An 11,040-nucleotide genomic window follows, 5' to 3' on the forward strand; every position below is an offset into this window, starting at 1 on the left:
AAATAAAAAACTGGAAGAAGAATCCATTTTGCAGAACAAACAAACAACAACGCTTGCTACACACCCGTACGGTCTTTTTCCGAACAATTTAGGCTGTTAGATACTAGAAAACATCTGAACGATAGCATCCTCCCTTTCTGCAATACCATCAACATCACGTGCGTACCACCGCCATGAACGTATCCATCGAACGGAAGCGGACCGATTGTGCAGCTCTGCCGAAGGGCTGGCAGCGCGAAGAGGTGCTCCGAAAGACGGGCCTGTCTGCGGGGAAAGTGGATGTGTACTACTACAGGTAAGGTTAAACCTTCGTTACCGGGACGCTTTCTGTGCACTTTTAGAACGTACCCGGGTTAGTTTTCATTGGTTGCTCGAAATTTAGCTGCTTAATTGGCATGAAACATAATCGTCTCGAAGGAGTTGTGATTGGGGAGTTCTGGTTTGTGCGAAGGAAACGTAAACGGATTGGTTTCTTGCTTGGAAAAAAGGCCCAGAATTCTCCATATTAACCGACACTCCGCATCACGTTCAAATTATTACCCCATTGGCTACAGTCTAAAAACAACACATGGCAAAAGCTAACAAGGGAAAACATAACCCTCGAACTGGCTGTGACATCTTACCCAACCCGCTCATCCCTCTTTGCCCTTAACCATTGCTACAACTTTCGTTCAACCCTCGCTGCGTCTCGCTCGCCGGAAGTCCAACGGGGAAGAAAATTGAAAGTAAACCACAGCTCGCACGCGCCCTCGGCGACACGATCGATCTGTCGACGTTCGACTATCAGGCGGGTCGCATTATTGCACCGCCCTCGGTGGCCGCCGCCCAGCTGCTGCACTCCCACCACGGGCCGAGCTATCAACTGCTGCAGCAGCAGGCAAACAGTAGTAGTGCGCTGCGTCGGAAGTTTCCACCGTCAGTACCGCTCGGCGGAAGCAACTCCCTCACCGCTACACCAATAAGCGCTGGGTGTGGTATGAAGCCTTCATCTCAGTTCGATTACAGGTAGTTGCCAATAGCAGGGGAATTCAGGAAACGGATGATTGGAGGCCGATTTAAAGTTTCTAGTCACTGTACTTTTCGTACTAAGCCTAACATTCATTCAATTCTGATTTATTATTTACCATATTCGTTGTAGGTTCACTTAATTTACTTTACGCATGCTATTTACAATTGCGTTAAGATTTGTTTTCCCCCGCTAATGCTTGTTCTGCTTATTTTTCTTTAGCCGTGCAATGCGATCGGACACCTCATTGATCCCACCAATCAGACAAACTGCATCGATCTTCAAACAGCCGGTTACAGTCGTAAGATCGCAGGAATCGGATAATGCCAAAGCAAAGCGTGAACTACAGCACGGCAGCCAGGTGAAACCGAAGCAGCTGTTTTGGGAGAAACGTTTAGAGGTAAGTCTCCGTCCATCGTACTGCGTAATAATGTAACATTTATCGAACGTCCATTTTTTCTTTGCTACAGAATCTCGGAGCCAGTAACACCCATAACGAAGAGATCGGATCGATCGAACTACCGAAGCGACTGCGACCGATAGGGCCGGGTATACGTGAAACGACGGTGCTGCAGTCGCTAGCCACTGCGCTACACCACAACACACTTCCCGTGACTGGACAGACGGCCTCGAAAACGTCGCTCAACACTAACGCGGGCGTTTTCACCAATCCACACCAGCCGCTAATGACGAACGTGACCATCACGGAGGAGGACGTTAAGCGGCAGGAGGAGCGCGTGCAGTATGCCCGGTTACGGCTACAGGAGGCGTTGCGTGCCTAAGATCCTGTACCCGGTCGTAGCCGATGGAGAAGTGAGACAGTACTGATCTTTGGCGTTTCATCTGCATCGGAGCGGCAAACCATCCGACATGCTCGGTGCTTTGTCCACTTAAACCAACACACACCTACACTTTTACATGGCTAGACGTGATTCTTATCTTTTTACCTATGCGTATAAGTATGCAAGCTGAAAATAAATAAAAATATTGTACGACTTTCTTTAAAATTATTGTCTCAAAATATTGTTAAGAATTCGTAATGCAGATAATGAGCAGAACGCCAACGGTGCATAAGGGACATTCTAAATGTCTTTTCGTTGTGGTTGAATTGCTTGTCATTAACAAAACCTATTAGGCGGCGAATATTACTGTATCTGAAAGGCGTGGAACATAGTTTGTTGAGGTCAATGCCAATGTTTTCTTTTTGCTCCAGTAAATGTATCATCTTTATTAAACAAAATAGTTAATTAGCAGAGTTATTTGCTTCACTTTATCTATAAAAATTTATAAGAGAATTCTAACTGTAATTTTGAATTCTACCAATTACTTGGTTCGACTGTGGCAAAATGAAACTGAATAAACTGTGGTATCAATCAATTGTAGGTGCATTTGAACAGCTAGAGCCTTTTTAATATTTTTCATCAAGCAGAATATGCTTCGAAAACACTTTCTTACATAATTATTGTTCGTTATTTGTTGATAAAACATCTATTGTACGGTAGTCAGCAGTATAAAATAACGAAAAAAAACCTTTTAACCTATGGGATTGGGTTTAACAAGTTATGGCCAAATTAAGATCCATCTTGACAGCGTGCAATGTGACCTGTCAAGTCGCCAGGAAACTGTCAATAAATATTCATAGCTCGAGTTGATTCCCCACAAAATAGTGCTAGTACGGCCAGCCACTTACGAGAACCTTTGCCAGCAAACGGGGGAAATCACGCCAAGGTTATTCGCTTACCGAGAACGGCAAGGTGAACGAGATAACGGTGACACGGCGCATTCGTTTGCCTTGTACGCAGAGCCGTGCGCCAACAGCGAAACAGTCTAGTTTGGAGGGAAGAAGCATCCAAGCTTGGACCTCCCGCCGTAAAACGTCAAGCAAGTTTGCGCAAAAGGCGTGCGTTCGTGTGTGCGTCTTCGTGTACGTGTGTGTGTATGCGTGCGTGCGTGTCTGCGTGTGTCAGTGTGTGTATGTGATCAGCCTCTGGGACGAAGAAGGCATGTTCCGCGCGGTAAACTAGAGAAGTGCATCAACAGAGTGCATATAGTGGCAGCAGCAGCACCAAAAACTGCAGCAGGAAACCCTTCGCCACGATAGGGGTTTGTACGGCGTGAGTCGTCGCGTTCGACGGGCAGTTTTGAAGGTTAGGCCGAGCGTGTGCGCTGTTGTGTGCTGCGAGAGAGCAGGTGTGCATCGCGACGATGTTCGATCGATCGATGGAGGGAAGAAGATCAGGCATGAAGCAGCCGGAGGCGGCGAGCGCTACGCTGATGTCGGGCTTGCTGTCATCGCCCTCGAGCAGCACCAGGAACAACCAAAGCACGCCGTCAAGGATGAGTTCCTTTGGGGGCAGTGCGACGGGTTTGAGTCGCACGCTCAGCACACCGCCAGTCGCGGAATCGACGCACATCGGCGGCACGAGCTTCAGTGCTGCCTGGAACGGTGCCAATCTCGGTGGACAGTCTAAGCGGAAGCCCACCTCGCCGCTGATGAGCAACAGCCGTACACTGTTCAAAAGCAGCGGTAACCTGACGGGCATTGGGCGTGTAAATTCACGGTAAGTTACGACCAATACAAAATTGCGGTCATTCCTGTTGCTCTGGTATCTATCTTTCTCGCTTTCTCTCTCGCTCTCTTTCTCTCTCTCTCAACGGTTCTAGAGTGATAACAGACGCCAGAAGCCCGGGTCTGGTGAATCGATTGGTGCGGTACTACGATCGCGGCCAGTCCCAGGCGGCCATAAACCGCTCCCAATCACTGTCGAGCGTGTACAACAAACCGGGCCAGTTTCCGCTGGTGCAGCTGCGCAAGCAGGAACTGCGTTACACCAACAGCAGCACGGCTCGGCGGAACGGGAACTTCAGCATGGTGCGTATTGCGCCGCCGGAACGATCGCTCTTCCAGACGAACAAGCGCAGCAGCATTTTTCGCAGCGGTTCGATGTTCCTGCCGACCACGAACGAATCGGCGAACGAGTCGTCTTTGTTTGCGGGGCTAGGCACATCACGCAATGGACCCAGCGGCAGTGGCAGCGGGAGTGGTGGCAGTGGTGGTGGTGGTGGTGGTGGTGGTGGTGGTGGTGGTGATGTTGCGGACGCCGAAAACCGCGTCATCACACCGTGTGCCGAGCTGGATTCGACGCCGACCCGTAGTGTGCTCGACGCGCTGAAGGAAATTTCCCGAAAGCGTATCAACAGCGAGGAGCTGGACGCGGATCGCATCAAGAAACAGTGCCAGGAGCTGTCGGAGCTTGATGCGGCCGGCAGTGGCCCTCCGTCATCAACGGCGGCCGTTGCCATCGGAACACACGGCCTGGCGACGAAGCGAAGCCGTGAACAGGCATCGGAAAGCAGCCCCGCCTCGCCGTCGGAGCTGGGACCGCCGGGGCTGGGCGGAGTGGGCCGTGCACCCCATTCCGGCGGCGAGCAGCAGACCCAAAAGAAACGGCTTTGCGTGAAGAACAACGACATTCTCAGCTCGCTCAGCTCCAGCCTGGTCGCAATGAACACACCGAAGCGAAATGTAGTACCGCGCAACGATCGTCGCATGTACATGAACCACTCGATCAGCATGTCCAGTCCGGCGATCGGCACCATACCGACCTCATCCTCGACCCTGGTCGGACTAGCGACACCGGAAAAGTTCTCCAACATGGCACTGAATTCACCCGGACCGCTCGAGCGAAGCGACAGTCCGAAAGATACAACAGCCAACGGTCACGCCCAGCAGTCGGTGGCACGCACCAGCACGACACTGGACCACCACTGGAACCAATCGGGCAGGGGTAGCGCTAGCAAGGAGCCAATGGAGCAGCTTCTTCCGCCGCACCGTGCCCCACCAAAGATAACGCTCTTCAACCGACCGTACGAATCGGCGGCAATGACGGGAGTGGCAGATAAACCCGGCTCACCATCGGCCAGGGGCACCCAGTCAAGGCACGCCAGCCGGCTGCTGTCGAGCGATGGCGAAGACGACGAGCACGGCGAGGGCAGTGGGAAGGTTCAGTTTGTAAAGCCGAAGGAGAAATCGCCCAACGATGTTACCCTGTCTGGGTTAGGCTCGGGCGGATTTAGTTCGTCGCGCGATCCGCTTAAGAAACCGGCCCCATCCAAGCTGACGGTAATGCTGAAGTGCTTAAGCGGAGATCTGGACGACTACGAAGAAGAGCAGGAGGAGCAAAAATCACGTCAACCTTCGCAAGCGACTGCGCCTATGCCACAGTCGAGAAATGGGTTTAGCTTCGGTTCCAACGCACCCGCAAAAGATACCGTTGACGGACCGAAGGAACTTCCAACGAGTGGCCCTTCGAAGCAACCGGCGGCCACTACGTTGAAGGACTCAGCGGCATCCACACCCGTGAGTGCTGCCTCCTCTTCCACGCCCGTCACGAACGGCGGACTGTCGGCGTTGATAAACAACCCCATCAAAGATACCGGGCTGGGCAAGATCGCTGTACCAACATCAAAGGAGACTGTTGTTGCTGTTCCCGCTGCGCAAACGTCCGCAGCGAATGAACCGAAGACGGCGAGCGCTCCATCCGAGGCGGCGAAAACGCTTACGTTCTCGTTCGGATCCAACAGTGCCACTTCTGTCAGCAGCCCTCCGCCGGTAGCGACTACAACAACAACGAGCACCGGATTTTCCTTGCCGGCCAAACCGCCGGCAACAACAACGACCGCGGCAGGACAGAGCAGCACAGCGACGCCGGCCTTTTCGTTCGGAACACCGGCCTCCCCAAAGACCACAGGCGCAGCGCAAACAACTAGCAGCCCGATCGCCACTAGCTTGGGAACGTCGAATTTGATCGCTTTCTCGCCGGCACCGGGCACGCTGGGGTCCACATTCGGCGGTAGCGGAGCTGCCAAGCTTCCCTCACCAGTACTTCAGTTCGGAAGTCCGGCAACAACGTCCACGGTCACCACCACAGCTACACCCGGCAGCACATCGACGTTTTCGTTTGTGGCTGGAGCTTCCACAATGCCGACCGCCGCTAATACTCCAGCGATGCCAGCAGCCAGCATCAGCTCGCCTACCACCTTCGGTAGCCCTGGTTCGTTTGGAGGATTCAAACTTCCCCCCGCAGCAACGCAGGCTGGCAGCACTGGCGTCACAACCAGCACGGTGACCACGACGCAATCGGCCACGCCTGCCTTCAGCTTCGGTGCCAACGCAACCACCGCTAGCAGCAGCACCACCACCACGACAATCACAGTGTTTGGTTCCAGCTCGTCACTATTCACTAACGCGGCCTCCAGTGCGACGAGCACTACTGGAACCAATGGAGCTACGATGACTAGCAGCAGTACATTTACCTTTGGCGCACCGAAATCGACACCATCGGCGCCGGCCCCTTCGTTTACGTTCGGTGCGACGGCCCCAACAGCACAGGCAAGCACAGCGCCGGCAGCCGCCAGCACGAATGCTTTCTCCTCTTCCGTTGCACCGAGCACGACGACATTCCCAACGTTTGGTTCGATTGCTGGGGCAGGCGGCGGAGCAGCAGCAACGACAGGGGCGGCAGCTGCCACAGCCAGCGCCAACCCTACCAACCCGTCCCAACCGACGTTCACATTCGGCGGGACAAAGCCGGCATCCGCGACCACACCGAACCTGTTCGGTGCAGCCGCGCCTTCTTCCAACTCCACCACCAGCGCATCGTCCGACGCAGGCAAAACTAATCTCTTTGCTTCCGCAACAGCGCAACAAGCGAATGCGTCTAACATATTCGGTGCTGCCGCTGCCGGGAGTCAAGCCGCGCCAGCAGCACCCTCGACTGGTGGAACATCGGTGTTTGGTGTTGCCAACGGAGCTGTACCGAGTGCGGCTTCATCTCCGTTTACCTTCGGTGCAGCCAAACCGGCAGCAGCCCCGGCCCCGACAAGTGGAAATGCTAATAGCAACAACAACAACAACAACAGCGGTACAACAGGTTCCATCTTTGGCAATGCGGTCGCATCCATCACATCCCCAGCAGGCCCAGCTGCAACGCCCGGCATGTTCACGTTCGGTTCCGCCAAAGCTCCCACTCCAGGCGCCCAGGGTGTACAAAATACGGCCACCTCAAACCAGCAGCAACCTCAGCCTTCGAATCCGCTCGGTGGTGGTGGCGTTCCCACGTTCGGTGCGACCGCTACCAGCAATACAAACTCGAGCCCCTTTGCGTTCGGTGCAAACAAGGCGCCGGCAGGGGGTGGAATTTTCGGTGGCATTACAGCAACAAACAACAACAGCACTACTGGAAATTCCAACACATCCACCCCGTCGGCGGTGCCCGCGTTTGGTGCCACCATGAACGGTGCCAATCCGGTGCCGGCTTTCGGCACCACTGGATCCATCTTCGGCAGCGCAAATGCGACAGGAGCTTCTACCGGCCCGGGCTCAGCGAACCAATCGGTGGGCTCCATCTTTGGCACGCCACAAACGAACGGTCCTCAGAATGTGAACAACACGGCAGCGTCCACCGGTCAACCAGGTGGATTGTTTACGTTCGGAGCAAGCAATGCTGCTAACAGTGCTCCCAACAATGCCACCCCCACGTTCGGAAGCAATGCTGGCAGCGGCAGTACCTTCGGTGGCTTCAACGCTACGCCCGCGGCAGCAACCATGTCGAATGGCATTGGCGGCAACACGACGGCACCCGCCAACAAACCGTTCACATTCGGTGCGAGCAGTGCCGGCCCGATGGTGCCACAGAACAACGCCCAGCAGCAACAGCCGCAGCAGCAGCAGCAGCAACAGGCTGCTTCTTCCCAAGCTGGCGCTTTCAATTTCAACCTCGGATCGAACGCCGCACCAAAGCCGTTTAATTTCACTGGCGGGCTTGGCAATGCGAACGCGAATGTGGCCTCGCCGCCCATGTTTGGTTCACCGGTCGCAACGGGTAACGCCAATCCGGCACCTAACAACGCGTCTCCGTTCGCTTTCGGCGCGATGGTTAATGGAGCAAACACAGCTCCTGCCCCAAACAGCAACGCGACCGCCGGTCCGTTCACGTTCGGTGCATCGGCCGCCCAGCCTGCTCCGGGTCCTGCGTCACCGTTTAACTTCTCCGCTGGAAACGTCGCGGCAGTCGCACCACAAACGCAGCAGCAAACGGGGGCAGCATTTACCTTCGGTGGAGCACAACAGCAGCAGCCCCAGCAGCAGCAGCAGCAGCAGCAACAGCAGCAGCAGCAACCATTTGGCATGGGCGGTGGCGCAGCACCATTCGGTGCACCACCCGCGTTCGGTGCTCCGGGCGGTATTGTGCCCGGTGGGGTCATGCCAACGTTCAGCATCGGTACCAACTCAACCCCGAACGGACCGCCGCGGAGGATAAAGGTGGCCACGAGGCGTGTCAAGTGACCGTAAAGCGGATGAACCCTTGACGCAAGGGTTTCTGGGATACAGTGGGGAAGGAAGGAGAACGTTGTGCGGTTTGGCAAAACAGCAGGAGATACAAAGAAGCTCGCAACTGCAAATTCAAGACAAAGTCCGTTTATTGCGTATGTTTGTGTATGTGTGTGTGTGTGAGCGTCTGTTGAAAGTTTGACTACAATGTCTGTCGCTGCCTTAACGTTGGATTCTGTTACAGTCGCACTCCAAACAGCTTTCTTTTGGGTTTTCATATTTTTGTCTGTGGAAAACATCGTTGCTGCGTGGGCACGAGCTTTCGAGCGATGGTTTTGCAAACATTTTTCTTTCCGTGAAATACAAAATTGTGCAAGCGTCCCGTTACAATGGAAATTAACAATGACTGGGAATTGTGTATGTGTATAGGCGTTTAAGGGATGAAGTGTATAAAGGAGAAATAAAAAATAACCCGTTTAATAAATTAACAACCTACCAATCTGCTGATATGGGATGGGACGAAATAACAACCACGCGCGCTGTAAAATGTTTCGCACACCATGCTGTTCATTTATGGTTGATTTTTGGGATTAAATTCTACGTAGTAAAAGGGAATCAACCTGATAACAGAAAGGGCATGATGTTTCCTTGGTTGTTGAATGAGGGGCAAGCATTATTTCTTTAACATGCATGGTATTCTGGTACTCATAATAGCTTCTGGTTGAAGCTTGCAGCGCATGCAGTGGTTTTTTTTTAATTTATTTTTATACAGACTTTTGGCCAATTGGCCTCATTCGCCTCTTCACATGCAGTGGTGATATCATAGATAAACGCAAATAATTAACCATTGTTAAATATTTGTGCAGCGTGACATCGTGTACTATAGATTGTATTGCCAGTTGTAAGCTTAATTTTGATATTGAAATACTACGCCTACAAAGGATGTGTTCAATTTGGTCCAATGTTTTGCCCCCGGTGGAATCCGTTACAATTGATCGCCTTCGCTCGAATTTGTTTGCCCCCGCTACGTGCGTTGCCGCTGCTTAGCACAGTTCTTTATAATGCGCTGAAAGTTCCACTGCAGCGCCAGCCCGATCAACCGCAGCGGTCCGAGCAGGTAGAACTGTACGAAGCACAGCAGCGGACCGCGCCACGGTGCCATACCGACGCAAAGGATGCTCAACACCCAGCTCTCCAGCCCCATGATGGAAAAGAACGAACCCTTCAGCGCGTCCTGCACGAGCCGCTTGCCGACGTGCTCCGGTTTAGCGAGCCCGCCCGAGCCAGATATAATTTTCGTTTCCTCCGGCTTGGTGCGATTTTCGTTCTCAAATCCGGGCGTATCGGTATCGGCCGGTAGGGCAAGTGTCACACTGACGCCCCGATGCCGCGCTTCCATCGCAATCGTTTCCGCCAGCCCGCGCAAAGCGAACTTGGAGGCGGCGTAGGCCCCATAGCCGTAGATGCCCATCAGCGCGGCCTGCGACGCGGTAATCACGATAATGCCGTCGCCCGCTTCCTTCATCTTTGGCAAAACGTGCCGGGTGGGGTAGTAGGTGGCGAAATAGTTCACGTCCATCAGCTTGCGGGCGTCCTCGACCGATGTGTCCTCGACCGTGCCGCAAATCGCCATGCCGGCACAGTTGATGAGCATGTAAATCGCACCGACCGTACGTTCCAGCTCGTCCAGCATGCTCGTTACCGCGCCGTAGCTCTTGGCAAGATCCAACGAACGGAACTGTATCATCTGCGTGTCACGGACGCGTCGCTTTTCCAGCTCTTCCTTGGCTTTTTCTAAAACACAAAAAGACATACTGCTAAGAGACTGCTTTTCGCTTCTGATGCAGTACTGCTTCTCCTCCTTACCCAGTAAAGACACATTGCGTGCAATGATGGTAACGTGCGCCCCTAACCGGACGCACTCTATGGCGGCCCACAGACCGATTCCGCTGGAACCACCCGTAACGACCACATGCTTGCCCTTGATAAGGCGCGATTTGCGCGTGAGAAAGTAGAATATTAATCCGTGCACCAGCACAATGCCGGCAATGGTGAGAATGATTTCGGTAGAGTGCTCCATGGTGTGCGATTCGCAGCACGGCCTGTAATAGAAGGGGAATGGTATTACACGAATGCAGCGAGATAACCGATATGGACCGTCACGGACCACTCCTTCTTACCTGCAGCTGCTCTTCGGGGTTGCTCACAGACTTTTGGGCTGACTGACAGAAGAATTGTTTAAAATGCTGATTAGCGATGAAGGTGTGCGTAGTTTCCCTCCGGTAGCTTCCTGCTAAATGTGGACACGAGTATGATGCACTTTTCGGAAGTTTGCCCCAGCTTTTCATACATGAATTTGGCCTTTTATGAGCGCAAACCTATTATTTTTTGTGATTCATGCCGGGAACAGAAAGTAAACAAAACGTCTCTGCTACACTGTATGATTTCCCAAGGTGCGTACAGATGTTCGAAATTAACAACACTGTGTTTTATTCCAAATTGCACTTCTCGCGAGTTTAACTTCGCTCCAACAGTACCAAAACAGCTGACAACTTGATGACTTAATTTTCAAAAATGTTATACAATTTAAAAATGCAAATTTCTGCCCCATAATTTCTGAATGCATTCGCAGTTCGTTAATTTCGAACAACAAACGGATAGTATCGCCGTCTCTTTCGCGCTCGCATCGTCGCACTATGGG

General features: G+C 53.0%; 3 protein-coding genes across 3 annotated transcripts; 2 read left to right on the forward strand and 1 right to left on the reverse strand.

Annotated features, from left to right (window-relative positions):
• The first annotated feature begins 20 nt into the window (after positions 1-20).
• On the forward strand, positions 21-2,007 carry LOC121588985 (methyl-CpG-binding domain protein 2). The gene is made up of 3 exons (XM_041907487.1): positions 21-295; positions 1,229-1,406; positions 1,477-2,007. The coding sequence occupies exons 1-3, from the start codon at positions 174-176 to the stop codon at positions 1,786-1,788; spliced, it is 612 nt and encodes a 203-aa protein (XP_041763421.1). The 5' UTR covers positions 21-173; the 3' UTR covers positions 1,789-2,007.
• A 622-nt stretch (positions 2,008-2,629) lies between these two features.
• Positions 2,630-8,739, forward strand: LOC121601770 (mucin-19). Its single transcript, XM_041930578.1, has 2 exons — positions 2,630-3,567; positions 3,671-8,739. Exons 1-2 carry the CDS (start codon positions 3,212-3,214, stop codon positions 8,352-8,354), a joined length of 5,040 nt encoding a protein of 1,679 aa, XP_041786512.1. The 5' UTR covers positions 2,630-3,211; the 3' UTR covers positions 8,355-8,739.
• A 457-nt stretch (positions 8,740-9,196) lies between these two features.
• LOC121601869 (3-ketodihydrosphingosine reductase) lies at positions 9,197-10,995 on the reverse strand. Its single transcript, XM_041930677.1, has 3 exons — positions 10,520-10,995; positions 10,206-10,441; positions 9,197-10,133 (listed from the first exon to the last, which is right to left on the reverse strand). Exons 2-3 carry the CDS (start codon positions 10,417-10,419, stop codon positions 9,364-9,366), a joined length of 984 nt encoding a protein of 327 aa, XP_041786611.1. The 5' UTR covers positions 10,420-10,441; positions 10,520-10,995; the 3' UTR covers positions 9,197-9,363.
• Positions 10,996-11,040: the final 45 nt, after the last annotated feature.

This window comes from Anopheles merus, chromosome 2R (assembly GCF_017562075.2).
Source record: "Anopheles merus strain MAF chromosome 2R, AmerM5.1, whole genome shotgun sequence".
Taxonomy (NCBI): domain Eukaryota; kingdom Metazoa; phylum Arthropoda; class Insecta; order Diptera; family Culicidae; genus Anopheles; species Anopheles merus.